Source organism: Nuphar pumila, chromosome 7 (genome assembly GCF_984573655.1).
Source record: "Nuphar pumila chromosome 7, dmNupPumi1.hap1.1, whole genome shotgun sequence".
Taxonomy (NCBI): domain Eukaryota; kingdom Viridiplantae; phylum Streptophyta; class Magnoliopsida; order Nymphaeales; family Nymphaeaceae; genus Nuphar; species Nuphar pumila.
The window spans coordinates 118,916,943-118,939,276 of record NC_143255.1 but is presented as its reverse complement, the minus strand read 5'-3'; the positions used below and the strand labels follow the sequence as shown (position 1 = coordinate 118,939,276).

General features: G+C 43.5%; 2 protein-coding genes across 3 annotated transcripts in view; one reads left to right on the top strand and one right to left on the bottom strand.

The window, feature by feature from the left end:
• LOC149833163 (protein PHR1-LIKE 2-like) overlaps positions 1 to 14,504 on the top strand; it is a 33,396-nt gene extending 18,892 nt beyond the window's left edge. The window contains exons 3-8 of one of the 2 annotated variants that reach the window (XM_090014964.1): positions 12,585 to 12,661; positions 12,903 to 12,957; positions 13,629 to 13,692; positions 13,776 to 13,845; positions 13,935 to 14,084; positions 14,216 to 14,504. In XM_090014964.1, coding sequence (XP_089871090.1) covers positions 12,585 to 12,661; positions 12,903 to 12,957; positions 13,629 to 13,692; positions 13,776 to 13,845; positions 13,935 to 14,084; positions 14,216 to 14,230 — 431 coding nt within the window. In that variant the 3' untranslated portion in view covers positions 14,231 to 14,504. Of the gene's footprint in view, positions 1 to 12,584; positions 12,662 to 12,902; positions 12,958 to 13,628; positions 13,693 to 13,775; positions 13,846 to 13,934 lie in introns of both variants that reach the window. The other variant, XM_090014963.1, reaches the window with a different exon arrangement.
• A 3,251-nt stretch (positions 14,505 to 17,755) lies between these two features.
• Positions 17,756 to 20,501, bottom strand: LOC149833162 (receptor like protein kinase S.2-like). Its single transcript, XM_090014960.1, has one exon. The coding sequence runs from the start codon at positions 20,499 to 20,501 to the stop codon at positions 17,952 to 17,954; it is 2,550 nt and encodes an 849-aa protein (XP_089871086.1). The 3' UTR covers positions 17,756 to 17,951.
• Positions 20,502 to 22,334: the final 1,833 nt, after the last annotated feature.

Below are 22,334 nucleotides of genomic sequence, written 5' to 3'. Positions count from 1 at the left end.
AATACGGCATGCAGGGAGGGGCTTTACCCCTCCCCTGCAAACAGAGACATCGGGAGGGGGCTGGGCCCCTCCCTCGCAACACACATCGCAGGGAGGGGGCTCTGCCCCTCCCCTGCGATTTAAGGTAGCAAGGAGGGGGCTTTGCCTCTCCCTTGCGATCAAGGGAGGCAGTGAGGTGGCTCATCCCCCTGCAAACAGAGAGTGAGGGAGAAAGAGACGGAAAGAAAAGGAGAAGGGCGAGGGAAAAGAAAAGGGGAAGCGAAAGCGACGCGTACCTGGAGGGTCGCCAGTGGCGGCTACTCGGCAGACGCGAGGAGAGTGGGAGAGGCGGTCGGGAGAGAGAGAGAGAGACGTGGGAGCGAGAACGGGAGAGCAGAGGGGAAGGAGGTTTTGAGAAACCTCCCCCCTTTGCCTCGCTATCTTTAAAAGACAGGAGAGGCGGTGGCCTCAGGTTGGGTCCGGATCCGACCCAAATCCAATTTTTTTTCGGGTTTTACACACCGAATGAGGTCGGGGCAGTGTTTGGGACAACTAGGATGTGGAGAATGTTGTGGGTGCCGTTGAACGAAGTTTTGCCAATGTCTAGAGGGAAACCAAGCTTTCAAGACTAGTTTAGGATTTGTATGCTTGGCTGTTGGAGGTTCCTTTTTGCCTAAAAGATTTGGACTTTAGATGACTTTACAATGCCCTATTTCTGGGTTTTGTATAGGTTTAGACTCATTTGATATGACTCCACATGATTTTGACAAAAAAGGCGTCATTGGAAATGACCAAAGAAAACAAAGAAAGGGGTTTGACCAAAGCTTTCTTAGTTTTATCAACAGGAATAACATACTCCTTCTATAAAGAGGATAGCTTGGGCCCTAAAAAGAAAAAACTTTTTGAATTTTCTTGGCTTTTTTCTTTCTTTTTTTTGGATTTTTGCAATATTCATATTTTTTGGATTTTGAGAATTTTTTAATTTTTTTTTTGGATTTTCAAAAGGCTAATTTAGAGAATCCAGGTTTTGAAATTTTACTTGGGGCCAAAGATCTTTCTTTTTTCTCCGTACCATTGTGATTCTGCCCTGAATTGTTGTTGGACCTTTGTGTGCTCAGGCTGTGTTGATGCAGTGGATGTGTCAATCCTGTGTTCTTAGATGCAATCGGACCCTCCATTGAACTGATGGTGGTAGACCCTTTTCAGAAGTGATATTTTAGGATCCATGCAGGCTTTTTTCTTTTGCCTCTTTTTTGTTCAGATCCTTTGTAGCCTAGACCTTGGGTTCTCATTTTGGGTGCGGTTGAGAGTGGCTTTGTAATGCCTTGTTGGTTTCTGCCCAATCCTTTAAAAGGTTGCTGTCTCATGTCCAAGGTGATTCTTCATCCATTGAGGCATTTAGAGACTTGTTTGTACTGAAGGTGACCTCTAAACTAAGAATCGTCTATCTTTTTGTGCTTGGGTTTTTTAGAAAAAGAGATGATTTGGTGAGGAAATAAGGGTGCGACCTTTTTTACTTGGTTCACCCAACCTCCTAGATGTTTCTTCTTGAGTGAGAGTACATGAAGACTGTCCTTTTGTAGGATGTGATCTTTCTCGCAGGACACAAGAGGGAAGACTTTGGTGTGATTATCTGGTGGGTCCAAGCGAATCACAGTTATCTGAGAGGACATCTCTAGAATTTCTTCTTTCTTCTGTGGGGCGTATCTTCTTTGTATTTTTATGCCCTATTGGTAGCACACTTGTGGAACCACTGATGGTTGGCAGGGACTGTCACTGCATGAGATGACTCAAGGAATGGGGACCACTGTGTTGGTTGACGCTTTGTGCTCGCTGGCCCATTTCGAGAACCATTCCTCTCTGGGCTCATAGGCTTGAACTTCTTTATCTTCATTGTGGTTCACATCCTCATTTTCTTGGGACCGTTCTTGCTCTTAATTTATGAGCAGGTCACTACTTTCGATGTTGTCCTTGATAATGTGTTGGAGGATAAAACATTTCTCGGTGTCACGCCCCAAGGCTTTATAGTATTGAGAGTACTTAGCTGGGTCATTTTCTTTCATTTGTAGTGGGTTAGACACCTTAGACAACTTCACCAAACTGTCCTTTAACAGGAGATCCAAGACATCCGACTGGGCTTGTTGGAACTTGGAGAACACTTTATCCTTAGTCTATTTTGGGTTTCCACCGTACCCATTTTCATTTGAGTTTGCCTTCTTTGGGGCGGTTCTTTGGGGCAGTTCTTTGGTTGTTCGCCTTCTGACCCTTGTTGCCCTACTTTCGGTGGCCTTGGATAGCATTGACATGACCCTTAGATGGGTCCGACTTCCATTTGACGTTGTTGTCCCTATTATGCTTCAAGAACCCAACATATACTCCTTTCTTGATGACTACCTCAAAGGTGGTAGCCTTCTTAATGTGGTCGACATAGTTTTCGACCTGAGCCATGCTGATGAGGCTCCGTAAAGGTTGAGAGAGGATATCATAGCTATGACCAGGGCATGAGAGTCAGAGATTGACTCCTTCATCCTGCTAGCCATAGACCGCCATCTATTGATGAACTCATGAGCCTCTTCTTCTTTCTTTTGTTTCAAGTCATACAACTGGCTTATGGTAGGAAGGGCCTCAACATTAAAGCAAAATCGTTCTATGAACAGGTTGATGACCTGCTTAAATTCTCTTATATTTTGGAGGTTTAAGGTAGCAAATCATTCAAATGCCTCTTCCTTCAAGCTTCTGGGGAACCAATTAATTGTAATGAAATGGAGGTCGTCCACGATCGCCCTTGAAACACTCAAAAGAAGTGTCTAAAAGACACTTTAAGCAAAACCCTTAAAAATGGTACAATAGAAACAACACACATAAATAAATAAATTTTATTTATGTAAAAAGATGCTTGAAAAGCATTACAAGAAAGATAATAAACAAGAGGGGCTGCACCCCTATTTATACAAGATCAAGAGGGAGAGCTCATAAGGAGCTCTCCCTTTCTAGTTGTTGGACTAGTCCAACGGCTAGAAATCTAGCCGTTGGACTAGTTCCAACGACTAGATTATTTGGTCAAGTTCCAACCGAAACTTGACCAAATTACATTATCTAGTTCTATGTGAACTAGATAATGTTTATTACATAAAAAAAAATATATATATATATATATAATATAATAATAATATATCATATTATTATTATATTATATATTATGTTACATATTTTAACACTCCCCCTCAAACTTACGGTACAATGAGCGAAAGTTTGTCTAAGAGAAAGTGAAATCTGGGAACTGCAAGAGGTTTGGTGAAGAAATCTGCTAATTGGTATTCTGATGTAACATATGGCAGATTAATGGTGTCGTGCAGGAACTCCTCTCGGACATAGTAACAATCCATTTATATGTGTTTGGTGCGTTCATGAAAGGTCCGGTTGCTTGCGATGTAGATTGCACTCATTATCACAGCACATGCGTGAGGCCTGTGTTGCTTCAGCTCCCATGTCATCTAACAGTCTTCGGAGCCAAACAACCTCCATTGTGGTAGTTGATATGGCTCTATATTCGGCTTCAGTAGAGGAAAGAGAAACCTTCTGCTGCTTCTTGCACCTCCACGATACGAGAGATTCTCCTAAAAACACATAAAAACCAGTGGTTGAGTGCCTATTATTAGGATCACCTCCCCAATAAGCATCAACATAAGCAATTAAATCCAAAGATGATGATGCGGACAAGAAGATTCCTCGTGAAAGAGAACTCTTTAAATATCTAATAATGCGTAAGGCTGCTCACATGTGAACAGAGGTGGGAGCATGTTGAAATTGACTAGCCGTGTGGACGACATGCGCAATGTCTGGTCGAGTGATAGAAAGGTAGGAAAGAGCTTCAACAAGTTGTCTAAGTGGAGTAGGATCTTCAAGTCGTTCTCCATCATCAATTTTCATCTTAACATTAACTACTTCTGGAGTATCTGCAAACAATGTCAGAAACAAATTTAGATTGAGATATCAAATACCCTCTAGGGGAATAAGCAACTTCTATTATTAGAAAATATCATAATAGTCCTAGGTCAGACATCTCAAAATGAGTTTTAAGAAGAGTTTTGATATTAGCAACTCCCTGTTTGTCACCTTCAGTGATAGATCATATCATCCACATAAAGAAGAAGAATGATGATACCTGCATCAGATTGCTTAATAAACAAGGCAGTGTCAGTCAAACAAGAACGAAAACCAATATCAGTCATAACATGATTAAACCTGTCATACCAGGCTTTTGGTGTCTCTTTAAGACCATAAAGTGCTTTATCAAGACGAAGAATTTTATCCTTAAGAAGACTAATACCAGGAGGAGCTTCCATGTACACCTCTTCAACAAGACTCCCATTTAAGAAGGCATTTTTAACGTCCATTTGAAATATAGGCCATTTCTTAATAGAGGCTAAGGCAATTAAAGTTCGAACTGTGGTCATTCGGGCCACAGGAGCAAAGGTTTCTTCGTAATCAATGTCATACTTTTGAGCATAGCTTTTGGCTACAAGTCGTGCCTTATATCTTTCAAGGGTCTCATCACTTTTGGTTTTGACTTTATAGACCCATCGACAACCTATAGGTTTCTTTCCAAGAGGTAGATCTTGGATGGACCAAGTATTGGTTTTTTCTAACGCATCTAGCTCTAAATTCATAGCTTCAATCCATTCTGCATGATTTTTGGCTTCAAGATATGAGGAAGGTTTAACATAGGATTGAATTAAAGCTAGAGCTGCCCTATATGAGGGTGAAAAGGATTCATAAGACACAAACTTCCCGTGGGGTCTAGAGATTCTAGAAGTTCTACGAAGGGGAGCTTCAGAGAATCTTTCTAATACACATGGGGGGCGTTGCTCTCCAATTCTTCGTCTTGAATACTGAAGACTAACATCCCTACTAGTTTGATCTTCAATATCATGTTCCTAGCTAGTAGGGCTTTGATCATTGCCAATATTACATTCAAAATCCTCTTCATCGGATTAGGAAGTTAAGTCAATTAAAAAGGAATATTCAGTAATATTCTTGGATTTTTCACTTTCAAAAAAATTTTCTTTTTCAAGGAAGGTCACATTCCTTGACACATATAACTTATTATTTTGAACATCGTAACATCTATACCCTTTTTGGTTTTCGGCATATCCTAAAAAGACACATGGAATAGCATGAGGAGAGAATTTATAGTTTTTGTTTGTAAATACAAAACATTTGCAACCAAATACTCTTAGTCTGGAGTAGTTTGGAGCTAAGGTATAAAGTTTTTCAATCGGAGATATGTTTGCTAAAGAAGAAGATGGCATTCGATTTTTGAGATAAGTAGCAGTTAAAGCTGCTTCAACCCAAAACCCTTTTGGCACTTGGCGTGCTATTAGCAATGTCCGAGTGGTCTCCATAATGTGACGATGTTTGCATTCTGCAAGACCATTCTGTTGCGGGGTATTTGGGCAAGATCGTTGATGAATAATGTCATATGAATTAAGATAGTTTTTAAACTCCCCAGACATAAATTCTCCCCCTGAATCAATGCGAAAAATGGAGACATTACTTTGAAATTTGTTTGTGACCATTTTATGAAATATTTGAAAGTGAGTAAAAACTTCAGATTTATGTTTAAGAAAATAAATCCAAGTATGTCTAGTAAAATCATCTACAAAAACGACATAATATGCGAAACTACCTTCAGAAATTACTGGTGCGGGTCCCCAAACATCCGAATGTATTAACTCAAGAGGTTTTGAAGAGACAAAAGTTCTACTTAAGAAAGGTAATCTTTTCATTTTTCTAAGAATGCAGTCTTTACAAACAAAATTTTCTGATTTACAAAACTTTCCAAAACTTGGAAAATATTTGATTTTAGACATATGAGGATGGCCAAGTCTTCTGTGCCATATGTCTGTTTTCAATTTATGAACATTTAAGCAAAAAGCATTCTTGGGTAGTTCCAAAAAGGCCATGTAATATAGTCCTTCTCTATGGCCTTCCCCAATCAGCTTCCCTAACTGGCGATCCTGTATCCAGCAACCATCAGAAGAGAAGGATATATTACATCCATAATCAGAAATTTGAGAAACAGATAAGAGATTCAAATTGAGTTTTGGGATATATCTAACTTCTGAAACACAAAAAGTTTTGGTTTTTTCAAAACACCTAACTCCCTTTATTTCAAGAGATTTTCCATCTGTTGTAAAGACTTTTTGAAATACTTGAGTTATTTTTAAAACATTTGGATAAGCATTTAAAATGTGGGGTCATATGAAATGAGGCACCAAAATCTAAAAGCCAAGGGAAGTTACCTGGACCGGAAATAGATGCAACTGCAGCTCCAGTTGAGGTTTCAGCGGAAGAAGAAGCCTTTTGAAGAAGAGGCTGAAGAATCTCCATAAGTTGAGCCATAGAAATAGGTGCATCTTGGTCTTTTGATTCTTCAACTGATGCAACCTTCTTTTCATCTATTTTCTTTAATTTTTAGACATTGAGGCCTATAGTGCTCCAGTTCATGACAGTGATGACAAATCACTTTTCTTTTATCGAACTCGCCATTTTGCCTCCCAAAATGAGGTGGCCTGTAGGTGCGAGTATGATTCTCAGGCCTAGACACAGCTAGGACGAAATCATCATCAACTTTAGAGGAGCCTTTCCGGAGACGATTTTTCTCCATTGTTAGTTCAATAATTTCAATGGAAGAAATTTTTCCCCGGTGAAGAAGGGCTAATTTTGTGGTTTCAAATTCCGGCCTTAATCCAGTTATAAACTGGTAAAAGTGTTCAGCATCTAGTTGCTTTTGGCGAAGCTCGATGTCTTCGACACAATGCCACTTTGGTTCTAAGAGAGAAAGTTCGTCCCAAAGTTCCGACAACCCATTGTAGTATTCACGAATCGTTTTATCTCCTTGGGTCATTATTCAAACCTTTTCTTGGAGGTTGCACACATGAGTAATATCTTTAAGAGAATACATATTTTTAAGGTATTCCAATGCCTTATCGGCATGATCAAACTTGGCAAGACTTGAACACTTTTTAATGTCAACACTATTGATAAGCCATGACATTATTTTTGCATGAGTCATTCTCCACTGTTTTCATTTTTTCTCGTAAGAGGCTAGGGCCTTGATTTTCTCCTTTTTTAATAGAGGAACTTCTTTATCTTCCTTTTTTTGGTAAGAGATAGTCTTACCAAAGACCCTTTCCCCATATATGGTGCTTCATGATTGAAGCCCATGTTACATAATTCATATCACTTAATTTCATGGGAACGATGGCGACTTTATCATTGTCATCCATCGATTACAAAGGGAGAGAAAGAATAGGGATAGAAGAGAAGAACAATAAAAGAGAAGAGATGCAAGACGTAAAAGCTCTTCCAATGAAGTGATAAAACACTTCTCTTCAAGTGGTGAAATGTTTTCGCAAAGGGCACGGAAACCGAGACAGCTTTTCTCCAAGATCTAGTATTCCCGTAGCTCTAATACCATGTAATGAAATGGAGGTCATCAACGATCGCCCTTGAAACACTCAAAAGAAGTGTCTAAAAGACACTTTAAGCAAAACCCTTAAAAAGGGTATAATAGGAACAACACACATAAATAAATAAATTTTATTTATGTAAAAAGATGCTTGAAAAGCATTACAATAAATATATTAAACAAGAGGGGTTGCACCCCTATTTATACAAGAGCAAGAGGGAGAGCTCATAAGGATCTCTCCCTTTCTAGTCGTTGGACTAGTCCAACGGCTAGAAATCTAGTCGTTGGACTAGTTCCAACGACTAGATTATTTGGTCAAGTTCCAACCAAAACTTGACCAAATTACATTATCTAGTTCTATGTGAACTAGATAATGTTTATTACATAAAAATAAAATAAAATATATAATATAATAATAATATATCATATTATTATTATATTATATATTATATTACATATTTTACCACTCCCCCTCAAACTTACGGTACAATGAGCGAAACTTGGATCAGACATGAGTTTGGTATGAAATTTAGTATATCAAAATTGGCTCCATAAATTAACAGTATCTCATATGATCTGATCTAAATTCTGATTTGGACCTATTTATTTATTAACAAACCCGAATCTTATCGGATAGGTACGGGTCGAGATCAGGTCAGATCCGACCTGGTTTATCAGTAATCACGCGTCAGTTGAGGGAAGGGGTTAAACGAAAATATTTTGTGAGATGGGGTGACGGAGGATTTTGCAGTAAAAGGACAAAACAAAAACTTCCCCCTTGGTCATTTTTTCCATTTCATTCCCCACTCTCTCCTTCGCTCTTCATTCCCTGTGCGCCCTTCGCTTCAAATCTCTCCTACGATTTCTGACGGAGTTCTCCGAAATCTCTGGGAGAGTCCCAGAAATTTGATGATCGTAAAGGTAACTTCCCGATCTACAATTTCCTTCATTTCCTTCCCGTCGATCTGTAGTTGCGGTGGTGGTTCGGAAAACTAGGGTTTTCGTATCAGATTTGCGGCCTTCCTGGTAGGATTTCGACAATTGGGGTTAGGGTTTTGCAGGAAAAGAAGGAGAAATCGTGCAGCCTTCTCGTCCACTTCGACAAGGGCACTCTCGCCCTCGCGAACGAGATCAAAACCGCCCTCGAGGGCAACGATGTCTTCGCGAAAATCGACGCCTTGAAGAATTCGATCATGCTTTTGCTCAACAGTGAGACCCTGCCCCAACTCTTCATCACGATCGTCTGGTACGTCCTGCCGTCAGAGGATCACACGGTGCAGAAGCTCCTGCTTCTGTACCTGGAGATCATCGACAAGACCGACACCAAGGGGAAGAATTTTTTTTTAAATTCTGCAGCCCATTTCATAGGGCAATTTTTTTTTAAAAAAAAATCCAAAAAATGGACCGAAATGACCCTGGGTGCGGTCAACGCACCCAGGGTCGGGTTGACCGCACCCGGTGCCGCACTCGCACCTGCGTTGAGTCGCATCGACGTGGGTGCGACACCCTGCTAGCCGAATCCCTGTGACATAGGTTCTATGTGAACTAGATAATATTTATTACATAAAAAATAAAAAATAAAATAAAAAATATATGTAATATAATAATAATATATCATATTATTATATTATATATTATGTTACATATTTTAACATTAATTAGCCTCGTATCATTGTTTCGATATTTGACCATACTTGCCATAAATAGGAACATATGAGTCATTGAGTCTCCTTTTTTACTAAACTTTAGGAATTTTTGAAGGGTCTTATCATCCTCATCATTGTATCCCTCTGGCAGAAAGTCATCCATGGGGTATTCTCTCTGCTGTATGTTCATATATCTCATTCTCGAGCTTAGGCTCTGAACCATGTCTTCTAGTAATTTGTTCTTTCTGTTCGACTTAGATGACATGGTTCAGACTGGACGAGTCAGCCTGGGTCTGTGAACTCTCATCTCCACATCAGATACCTGGGACTCTCCTCATTGATTGTACTCTCTGTTCTCTTGTGGCTCCAGAGTCTGTCTGGTCCTCCTGGTCTCTTTGTCGGCCCATGCCTTTTCATATTCTGATTCTGCCCTCGTTCTAACTGTTCTTGAATTTCTTTCATCTTTTCTTCCAGCATTTTCACGTTCTGTCTAGCTTATGCTAGCATATCCCTTTCTTTGAACCAAACTTTGAAATGCGAGGTCTTAGGGGTTTGTCTCCCAGTGGACTCATCTGTGCTAGAACTGTCTGTCTCGTAACCCGCATTAAGACTTTTATGAGACTGGTGAGGGTGCCGTTCTTTGGATCAAGCTTTGAAATGTGAGGTCCCTGAGATTCGTCTTTTTGTAGATTTATCCATGCTAAATTTACCCATCTCGTAATCCGCATGAGGGACTTTACGTGACCAATAAAGGTACCGACATGAGCTGGACTTAGGGAACATCAAGGCCTTTTCTCTTTTCCGGTTGTCCATAGACTCATTAGGAATGTTAGTATGAGTCCTTTCTTTAGGATCCTTATCGAATATGATGTTTGACATCATATATGGTGGCATCCCATACGTGAGATTCTCACCTCTAGGATTGATTAAATTTGGAGTCTTCAGGCTTTAGATCGGGTATTCATTATACCCAAAGCAATTGATTCACACAGGCCTAAACAATTAATAATAGATTTTAAAAATAATGGGTACCCTAGTCCTTCTCGAAAGATGTATCCACAAATCCGCAAGATTTTTTGGGTTCTGAAGTTCAGGGTTCCCTTCTGGTCCACACCGATATACTCAAGATAACATTATAAAGGTACTAGTGTGGATGTTCTGGTTCCCATGGTACCACCATCGATATACCTAAGCTAACATAGTAGGGGGATCCGAATGATAGGACAAAATTTGTAAAAAAAATTCAATAAAAGAAAAGCTCTTTTCCTAAGAGTAGGACATAAAAAATGAAGAACACACATTGAGATCAAGATAAAGTCCCACACAAATCCCTACTTGCTGGAGGTTCTATTTTTCCTATTTTTTATATGACATGAAAATCTTCTGCAGGGGTTTCTAAAGTGTAATAGGCCTAAACCCAATGTTTATGCATGTATCTAATTTAAAAAGGTCTATATTTGTAATGAAAACAACTAAAAACCTTGAAACTGAATAGTATCTACCAGAAAATCAAATTAAAATGTCCATTACGAAGCAATGATGATGAGATTTTCACCATTTCACAGCGGATGACAAAGATGAACGGCCGAAAAAGCCACCAAACGGCAGGTAATCTAGTCACTGCAGATAGCGGATGACCCTGTCTGCAGACGGCGCTGTCTGCAGATCTGCCGTATGACATTGTCTACTGAACGGTGGGTCTATCAGAAATTGGACGGCAAGACGTCAGCAGACGAAAAAATAGGGTTTGTTGTCCAAACATATATAAAACCCGAAAAATGGAGATCTTGGGCTCGTTAATGCTCAAAATCTGTCGATAAAAATATTTGAATGTTTGAGAAAGATGGGACTTACACGGATTACGCAAATCCTTTTGTTAAAGTTTGGTGACGCCATTTACAAGCTTTGACCGTCCTTTGCCCGAAGTAAAGGTAAAGTCAAAACATGTTTTTCGATCTCCGTAGCTCAAATCGGACCGTTGCATATTCAGATATGTACATAAAATGAAAACGTGTATAAGCATCAATCAGAGAGAAATGAAATCAAAATAAACAGATTAGGGATCTGAAAAATACCTTTTTCGGACTCGAGGGTCCGTTTAGCTTTTAGGCTCCTTCTCCCTTAGCACCTCCATGTACGTACGAGTGTCCTTCAATGTACGAGTGTCCTTCAATGGTTCGAGACAGAGTGCAGGAAAGGCTTGAGTAGGTTTGTTCTCCAAGGCCAACACTTGGGTACGCGATTTTTAGATGATCAGATTATAGGGGTGAACTCCTATATATAGAGTTCAGAACAGGATCTTTACTGGATTTTCTGGGTATAGATTCAATCCCAGATGGATCTGAGTCTATGCCAAATGGGGATAAGATTCATCCAAAAGAGTGAGGAGTCCTCTCACCCTGAGAAACACACAGGGTGGTTGGGAAGAGATAGGGATAAGGCTTGAAGCTTATCTCCACATTCGGCATAGCGGACAGTGAAACAGTTGTGCCATCCCTTGGCGGCCGACACTTCCATTCTGCCATCTCCAGTACCGGACGACAGTACAGAAAGCTGTCATCTAGATGGACGGCAAAATCTCCTTTGCCGTCCGAGTTTGAGGGGTATCTGATTCCTGCTGGGTACCTGCAAATACTCGTCTCTAAAGATGTTAGTGAGTGGCCGTTATAAAAATTTTGGTGCCTACACCGTCACACTATCCAAATAGAAAAATTCCCTGCTTCATGTGGCACCCAGGAACCAGGGGTCAGCCCCCACTTGATTCACATATATATAGCTAATCGATTCTTGTAGCCATTCAACCTTTAGAAAATTTTCTCTGCGGCTTATCCAAACATTGTTCGTTGACTCCATATTCCCAGACATTTTATCATGGGTTATTTTATTTCTGATCTTTCAAATATTTCAGACGACAAGAAAACACACATGCCAGCATTTCTGAGCCCACGGGAAGTCACACTTAATGCTTAAATATATCAAGATAGCAAGTAGTTTTGTTTACTGAAACTAGATGGACTGAAGTGGCATTAGGTTTTCTCAGGTAATATGTGCTTACTGGATGCACCGGTAGAGCCATTTGACCTTCCACTGAAACTGTAGCTACAATCATGCATCCATATGCTGAGTAGTTGGGCTGATTGTTGTTAACATGCAGAATTGCAGATGTTTTTGCTTCACTGTGATTTAGTGTGGTGACATTATGTCACCACTATCTCTGAAGCAATCCCTCATTTTTGAGTAATGAATTTCTAGTTTTTTAGCCATGTGGATCAATGGCTGTTGAGGAAGAGTGCCATTCTCCTATTTATTTATGGTGAGAGTACACTTTTTGCAAAATATCTATATAATGTTTTCATATTTCTGAGAATAATGCTTCCCTGATTTCGACTATCCATTTTGACTCAGTTCATTGTTTTTGGGTGTTTTTGATTGGTCAAGATTTTCCTCCCCGTGTATGGTGCTTACTTTGTTAATTGTGATTGCAGAAGCCACACCTAAAACCATCATGAGAACAATGGGAGTAAAGGGTCTTACTCTCTATCATTTGAAGAGTCATCTTCAGGTTTCACTGATTTATTCCCTTGAAATTCTCAATCCTTGCTGTTTGATGTTATTCCTTTGCTGGGAAATAGGTCATGTAACTGTGACAATGAAGTTTGCAGTACTTAGTTTGTAACTACTTCATTAATTTATTTATACATTTATGTATTTTGCTCTGCATATAAAAATTGGTTTTTGCTTAGACATGCACCACAATAACGTTTATCAGAAACTGTTTGACAATTTGGCGATTCAATCTGCAGAAATACCGGTTAGGCAAGCAATCATGCAAAGAACTAAGTGACAGCTCAAGGGATGGTCTCTCTCTCGCTCTCTCATGCATCATGTTATTATACCCTTCTGTTTTTCATTTATTCTTTACGTATGCTTAAGTTTGAGGGGCATAGAATGACATTGGGACCAATTACAGTTTCTTTTAGCCTGTCCTTTCCCTTATTTTTCAAATATTTGCAGTTTTTCATTGGTATGTTTCCCCCACCCCCTAAGAGACTTGGTTTACTTATGTTTTGAACTTCCCTTGTAACAAAAGGCTGCCTCATGAAACAGAAAACTCGTTCTATTCAAATGTTTTTAAAGATGGGAAGTTGTTTGATGGCTACGATGGGGTCTGATTAAGGCCTGATTGAGGTACATTTTGTTTTGGAACTTGGTAGAGCATATGTGCTTGGGCCCACGAACAGTCAGAAAACAAATCCAAATCCTTGTCACAGTTTGTTGTCAGATCCAAGTCAAATGAAAAAAAACGATGTTTTTTATTTGTTTTCATAAATCTCTTTGCTGCTATATCTAAATGTTTGCCCACATCCAAGTGATCCAAATGGACATCTATGATCCAGGCTCAAGTTTTCAGGATTAAGGTTTCTTTCCTCATCGGATTGATTCAGGTCTTTGGAATACCCACGTGTGATCCATTGTCACCCTAATCCTTAACTGGTGTTGTATGATTTAACTCTACATTGTTATTGTAGCTACTGGACTTTCTGAAAATCAGGGCACTTCTTCATCAAGAATGGTGCCACAAGAAATAAACGAGTAAGATTTAAGATGCCACTTGTCAACTAATAGCAGCAATCACATCTCATATTCAGTTTCAATTAAATTCTATTCTTGTGCAGTGGTTACCAGGTTACCGAGGCATTGCGAGTTCAAATGGAAGTCCAAAGAAGATTGCATGAGCAGTTGGAGGTTGTTTTTTTTCTTGTTATGCATTCAAAATTTGCTCTTGATTATTGCTTCTCATTTGTGATTGTGTTGATTGCTTTTGCCGCAAGAAGGTTCAGAGACATCTCCAGCTCCGGATTGAAGCCCAAGGAAAGTATCTCCAGTCTATACTTGAGAAAGCCTGTAGGGTGCTTGCGGACCAGAACATGGCTTCAACTGGCCTAGAGGCTGCAAGACAAGAACTGTCTGAACTGGCAATCAAGGTATCTAACGATTGCCTTACTGCACCTTGTGACACCACAAATTTGGCCTCACTATCAGAGATGGCAGCAGTTTGTCTGGACGAGAAATCTATCAACCGACAAACTCAAATTACTGACTGCTCTGTTGACAGCTGCCTGACATCTAATGATAGCTATGGGAGGGTTTCTACTATTGGTCTGCAAGATGGGGCAAAGAAAAGAACAAGGCCTATATACTGCGACAGCGAATCACTGGTCTGGGAGAGCGATGCTCGCCAAGATGTACAGTATCTGAGCTGATATCAGTGAAAGCGTTGCTAGCTTCTTGCACAAGGTATGGCCTTCCCAGTCTATTGTAACATCAAATATGTATATTTGTTTGAAATAGATTGTACTCGGATCCTGTCACTTGCAATAGAAGCGGGTTCACCTTGAATTTTTGCATTGACTGCGTTTTAGCATTTAATCATCCTCCCCTGCAAATTGGAAACAATCTCATTGGTCAAGGGAGATCACCGTATTTTGGTTTTACAGATGTGAGTATACTAAAGCCATGATTTTTAAAACTGCTGTTTGCTCATCTACTCTGCTGATGCCATAACGAACGGAAGTCAAATAGATGTTTGACAGGGTGGGCATCAATGAGCAGCACATGCATACATATATATACACACAAAAACACTGGAGGACATGCATGCATGTGTTGACAGCACATTCTTATGAACATAATTTCCTGTTATTTCTAATCTCCGACAGAGTTTCAGGCTGTTGTCAAGCCTCATTTAATTGTTTACATGTGTGTGGTCTAGATCAAATATGGATCTAGATTCAGACCCAAACCCCTCTTTTCTCTTTTACTAACTCCACTTAAGGGTGTTAACTGGTCGGGTTTGGTTCGGACCAGGTGAAGTCAGACTTTGACCAGATTTCTGGGCATGACATTGGATTTGGATCCAGATCTAATCGGGTCTACTACAAGAGAAACTATACCCAAACCTGATAAGAACTACATGAACCAACCTCAACATATCTGGTAAAATAATATTTTTTATCATTTTTACATTAAAAAATTGTGTCTTAATCGGAACTCGGGTCGGGTCCGTGTTTGACATAAAATTTCAAAAACTATACCCAGGTCCATGTATTAACCGGACCTTTAGATCCGAACCTGGGCCTTCTTATTTGTCACCTTACCCGAACCGTATAGGGTTTGGTATGGGTAAACCTGACTAGCTGACACCCCTAACTCCACCCCACTGCCTCTTTCTCTTCCTCTCTCGGTAACCCCCACCCCTACATATCTCTCTTAGTAACCCACCCCACCTCCTCTCTCTCCCACTTGGTAAGCCCACCCCACCTCTGGCTCCCTTTTTTGGTAACCCCCACCCCCATGCCTCTCTCTCTCTAGGTAACCTCAGCCTTTCTCTCCCTCCGTAATCCTCACCCACCACCCCTCTTCCTCTCTTCTTCTCTCTTTGTAACCCTCACCCACCGCCCTTCTCTTCCTCTCTTCGGAACCCTTACCCCACCACTGTCTCTCTCCTTCTACAATTTAGAAAAGAAGGTACCGCTTTCTCCTTTAGTTTCTCTTTTTTTTTACTTCTCTTGTTCTCTCTCTTCTTCTCCTCCTCCCTGCCTTTCACCGACATAAAAAAAAAATTGAACAAAAATGACCCGTACCCAGGAGTTTTTTACTGCACCTGTTGCAACACTCGCACCCGGGTCGCGTCACATTGATGCGGGTGCGGCGCCCTATTAGCCGAGTCCCTGTGACATAGATTCAGATATAGTTTTCCCAAGCTAAGTGATCAGGAAAACCTTCCATCCCATTACAAAGGAATGACATGTAGTGCAGGCAAGAAGCTGTTTGTAGCCTCCAGCAGCACATGGATTCAACTTTGACTGCAAGGTCTCGAGGTAGTTAAGTTCAGCTTGTTTACTTGTAAGCATCAGCTCGTTGAGAAGCACTGATAGAAAAATCAGTGTGGCATTAGGCGTAGCATCTCATCTTCTATTTTAAGGTCAAGGCTTTGGAAAAATCTAGAAGACCAAAACCAAAGGACTGAGTGGAAAGGTTGAGTTATTTATGGGCATGTAAAGATCCGAAAATAAATAAGAGCAGGTTTGGACAAGAAATGCAGCTTTGACGCTTTTGAAATGATGTCTTTAGCGCACTGACTACACATCACCTTGTCTTTAGCGCACTGACTACACATCAGTGAAATTTTCGTCTCCCCAGAGAAACAGCACCATTGGAAAGAATTGCAGGACGACTTGTGAATGTCACCAAGTTGACTGGACACGAGTTTGAAACCGGTGATGGTGTCCCTTGCTGCAAGGTCGGAGCTGGGTTCCCCTTAGCCTAGCCAAAACTAAAAAAAGTAGTCTCATTCGAATGGGAAGAAGCCAAAGACATTGGCATGGCACTTTCTCTCGCGACTCAGCCACAACCAAAATGGCTTGCAGTGGTTTCACACCTAAAGGCTACCTTTCTATCCTCTGTTTGCTAAGTGTTGAAGTTTTCTAGAATAAGTTGACAGCTAAATAGAGGTAGTTTTTTTTTTTTTGAAAGGCAAGCTGGGGTTAGGCAGACCCCTACCAGTTACCCAACATACCATTGGGTTTTGAACTTGCAACGTCCCAACACATGGTGACATGCACTAACAGCTCCTACTAAACAAGCTGAGCCCCCATTGGTAAATAGAGGTAGTTTTGGTTGTGATTGTCCTCTCCTTTTTTTCTTGACGAAGAATGAAACCACATATATAAGACAGTTGGGGATGGGCTTATTTGTCTCATCACAACGAGGCCGGATCCAGTGCGATCGCATTGCACAAATGCAATGTGCCTGATCACCCTCTACCTTCTGTTGTACAGCCAGTCAGAATGTGGGCCAACAGCAGATGGAGGGTGATCAGGTAGAACAACACATTACATTTGTGCAATGTGATTGCACCTTAAATTCCCTCGTAAGCCCCTTTATGGGTGCATGCAAAAGCTCTTGGTGCCTTCTTTTAACCCATCAAGAAAGTCTCCCCGTACTTTCAGCCTTGCAACAAAAGACACTCACCTTGAGTATCGAACTCACAACATCCTTATTCAACTTGAAGGCCTCAAGCCAACCCTCCTAACCATGGGTTCGGTTGGGTGATGGGGCTGAGTATTTTTCAAAGTACTAGGGTCACATGAAACATGAAAAATCACCAAGAGGAGCCATTTTGTGAAACACACACACACACAAAATCACTACATGAGCAGCAAAAAATCACTACATGAGCAGCGATTTTCTGTTTAGAACACAAAAACACAAACTATAAGCGATTTCTGTATTTTTTTTTCTCTGTATATAACCTGAAAAAACTGCACCCGATGCGAAGACCTGACCACAGTGACTCAGCCTGCCATACCTTTGGTTGTCATGTCGGCAAGGCTAAGACCTTCAATGCCAGAGCCAATGCTAGGCATCAGCTTGCCCAAAAGGGCAACACCCATGAGAATCAAACCTTGACCGTCCATCTAGCAGCCAAAGCCTCACCCCACTATGCCAACCCCTCCTTTGGGCTTCTGCGTTTTGTGATGTCCTAGTACTTTGTAAAGTACTGGGGCCTGATCATATGCATCCACTGGAGTTCCTACTCATGCAAACAGGTGGCAACAAATATAGAAACATGAAACATAAACAGAAGCAGAAGCCCATACCACTCCAGATTCTCGTTACTTCTTGTCTTCCAAACTGTGCCTCAAAATAAACCAACCTTGCTCCACTATTTAATTATTTCCAACTTTAAAAAGATACCTACAAGCATTCTATATACATAGAGAGAGAGAGAGAGAGAGAGAAAACCTACCCAGAGCCTGGACTCTCTCAAGTCTTAATTATAACCACTGTTAATGAATACCCAGAGCCTGGATTCTCTTAACAATAGCCACAGAAGCAGCATTCCTGGCATCCCACACTTCCTTGCTCTCCTCCTTGCACGCCTTCACCAACGAGTTGAGGCACCGATCATTGCCATCCAATATGCTGACAATCTGCCTCATGCTCGGCCTCTCATCAGGATCGAAGCCAGTACACACCACGCCCAACTTCAACAACCTCAGCACCTCCCTCGCTTCATACCTCCCATCCAACCTCTGATCCGAGAGGCCGAGCAGCGAGCCCCTGGCCTCCGGCGAGTGCAACTTCTTCACCAGCAGCACGTCAGGGCGCCGGAAATCGACCGCCATCCTGCCGCAGGCGATCTCCAGCAGCACCACGCCGAAACTGTATATGTCGGCTTTTGTGGTAGCGGTCCCCGTCGCCATGTACTCCGGCGAGATGTACCCGAAGATCCCCCGGACGGAGTCCGTGTTGCCGCCGATCGAGTGGCCGTGTGCGTTGCGGGCGAGGAACTCCGCCAGCGCGAACGCGCCGAGGCGGGGGTTCAGGTCGGAATCGAGGAAGATGGAGGAGGAGGTGATGCTCTTGTGGATGACCTGCTCCTCCCACTCTTCGTGGAGGTACAGAACCGCAGAAGCTAGCGACTTGACAATGGTGTATCTCTGGCGCCAGGGGAGGACGAATCTGCCCGGATGGAAGAGGAATTTGCTCAGAGAGCGGCCGTGGGCGAGGTAGTCGTAGACGACGAGCATCTCCCCCTGGTCCGTGCACCACCCCCGGAGCTGGACCAGGTACCGGTGGCGGAGCCGGCCGATGTTGGTGAGCTCGGCGGCGAACCGGGATCGGAGAGCAGGGCACGTCTTCATCCCCAGCCGCTTGATCAGGACCCTCACGCTGTTGTCGAGCACGCCGTGATAGGCGGTGCCGAAGTCCAATTCCGCCACCATGTTCGCCTCCGCGAAGTCTCCGGTGGCCGCGATCAGCTCCTTGTAGGATATCTCCCGCGGCGTGTCGACGGCCGGAATCATGCCGGATTGCCAGCTGTTGCCGTCCGGGCTCGCGAGGCTTGCGTCGGAAGCGGTGATGTATATGCTCGAACCAGAGGACAATGCTGTAGTTGTGTGGGTGGTGGTGGTGGTGCCGCTGGATAAAGATGAAGATAAAGAGACGTAAGGGGGCACCGAATTGAACGACGGTAACGGCGGCAATTGTCCGGCGGAATCGCCGGAGAGCGCATCGACTACCCATTTCATCGGCGGCCGGGAGCGCGGTTCGTTGAGCGAGCAGAGCAGGCCGAGATGGATCAATCGCTTCGCCTCTGCCTTCGTGTAGGATCCGTCCTTGATCACCCGATCATCGACCAAGTCGAGGAGGTTTCCGGCGTCGTGGAGCCGGCGGACCCAATCGAGCAGCATGATCTGGTCGTCGGGGAAGGCGAGGTCGACGGCTCGCCGGCCGGAGACGACCTCCAGCATGACGATCCCGAAGCTGAAGACGTCCGACTTCGCCGTCGCCGTGTTCCGCCGCCGGAAGCTCTCCGGTGGGAGGTACCCAATTGTCCCGCCGATCTTGCTGGTGTTAGAGAGGCGGAACTGCCAGTGGGCGGAGGAGGATGACGACGACGAGAGCGAGCTGGATAGCGCCGGCGTCTCGAGCTCGTGCTCGAGCCACCGCGCCAAGCCGAAGTCTCCGAGCCGAGCGTTGTAATCAGAGTCGAGCATGACGTTGCTCGTCTTCACGTCCCTGTGTATGATCTGCGTCTCCAGCTGGTCGTGGAGGTAGGAGAGCGCCGCCGCCAAGCCGGCCACGATCCGGTGCCGCCGGTCCCATCCGAGAGGCGGAGCCGCCGCCGCCGCCTGGCGGGGGAAGAGGAGGCGGTCGAGGCTCCGGTTGGGCATGTAGTCGTAGACGAGGAGGAGCTCGTCGGACTCGACGCACCAGCCGCGGAGGCGCACCAGGTTCCGGTGGCGAAGCTGCGCGACGGCCACCAGCTCGGCGGCGAACGTCTTGACGAACCGCTCCCCCTTCTCAGCGACGCACTTCACGGCGACCAGCGTGCCGTCGCTGGGCAGCAAAGCTCGGTAGACGCGGCCGAAGCCACCGCTGCCGAGCAGCTCGTCCTTATTGAAGCCGCTCGCCCCGACGTAGAGCTCTGCGTAGCTGAAGATCCTCGGGTTGTTGCCGGCGCACACCTTGCCAGAAAGCACCACCCCGGCCGTGTCGTGAAACACCTCCTCCTCCGCCGCCGGTTCGGTCTCGTCTCGGAATCGTCTCGGGTTGGAACAGGGGGGATTGTGCCAGAGGGAGGACCAGTTGAGGGCGTAGAAGCGGTGGAGGGAGCGGCGGAGGTGGTGGAGGAGGCGCCGGTTCAGCGGTTGCCTCTGCAGCGTCGTCGTCGTGGTGCCCGCCTTGCCGCCAAACGCGTAGAACCTGGCGAACATCTCGTCTAGGTCCGCGGGAAGGACGAAGCAGAGCCTTCGCAGCTTCTTGCACTTGTCGTCGCCCATTTTTGGAGGACGATTGCTGTCCATGGCCGCTCCTATCCTGTCCTGCTTCATGACACCAGCGTCCCGCCTTTTCAAGGCACAGAAATAAATCAAAACTGAGCAAAATGTCAACGGACGTCCATCGGTGGGAGCTACCGCGTTATCGAACTTTTTCGTCCTTCTAGAAGGCTGGGCTTTCTAATTACGTTCCATCTGGAGCGTTGGATGTTTACGAGTTGGTGTGCCGTTGACGATGGAGATTCAATGTCCGTGTTGATTTTGATTGGCTTCTCGGGCCCACGTCGCCGACACTTTCAGTGCGCCTCAATCACAGGAGCAGATATATCCGAAACCCGCTAATAAAGAGGGGGGTTAAATCTGCCACGTCTGCTTCATAGTCTGATGACTTATATGACACGTGGGCTTGCTCATGACCCCCAGGGGTGGGCATCAGGCTCGGCTCAGGCTCAGGCTCAGGCTCAGGCTCAGGCTCAGGCTCAGGCCTTTTAGAGCTCGGGCCATCAGGCTTTAAGTGCGGTTCAGCCAGGGTATGACCCGATACATTTACTAACGGGCCGTATGTTAACATGTTAACGGGATCGGATTAGAAGAGCATCCCATGACCAGGCTCATTGGCCCATTGTTCCAATGTGAAGTGGTTCAAGACCCAAACCCAACTAACTAGTGCAATTAATTAGGTACATAATAAATAATTAACAAGTTTTTATGTACCTAACTAATTATTTTTCTAGTTTATATAAAATTAATTCAACTAATTAGCTAAATATATAATAATAGTTACCAAGTTACTATGCAATTAATTAATTTTAAAATTTTATATTAACTGAAAATTAATAAATAATTCAGGCCTGTCGGGTCAGCCCAGTAGTCCGCGGGCCTACCAGAACCTAATCCGCGTATATAACGGGTCAGGTTTTGGTCCAGTGACTAACAAGCCCAGGCCTAAAACCTTGATCAAAACCCAGGCCATGGTGGGCTGAGCTGCCCAGCCCGTTGCACACCTAGTGACCCTGTTTTGTTTTTAATTGGGAAAACGATCTGTGGTGGGGTGTGGTGCCCTCTCGCATTTCCGGTGACTCGACAATGATGCCCAGCTCGGATTGGTTCGTCCGGACCTTTTTGTTTATATAATAAAAATTAAGAGAGATGGGTCTGAAGACTAGGACCGTAGTAATGTGACATGTTTTACTTTACCAAGAAAATGTTAGGCTTCCAACCTTTGGGTTGTGTTGCTTGAACGTGACTTGATAGGCTTAAAACATCAAGATCAGACGAGCTTTTAGGTAGAGAGAGCCCGAAAGGGGTTTGGGGCAGTGGGATGTGTCCTACGTGGTCTACCTTCAATTCTCATGAACGTAAGTAGGGCAGGTAGAACTAGGTCTCTGATCCTGAGAGCGGTTTCTCCGTGTAAATATTTAAAAAAAAAAAGTAAAGAAAAAAAAATCGAGAAACCTGGGTGGGTGTGATGGTTACAGCTTCCACAACCAACACCACGAGAAAAATGGCTACGACCCTTTTGGTTTTTACTCTCAAAGGATGGAGACCGGATATCTGGGCAGAGTTCGGTTGGATGCTTGCACTGAAGAATGGGTTCGAAGTAGGGCTGATAAATGAACCTAACAGCTCGCAACTTGGTGCTCGGCGTGGCATGAGTTCATTCATGATCAGCTCATACAGCTGCAGTCGAGCACATACATGTGGCGGCTCGGTTTGGGTGAGGTCGTATGGATAAAATATATATATATATAGATTTTTTTTATGTATAATATATATTTTCAGTATAGTATATAAAGAGAAGGATGCAAATATATATAGCTATTAGCCGTTGGATCATACTTGATCCAACGCCTGTTCCTTTTCCTTGAAAAAAGGTGTGCAGCCTGG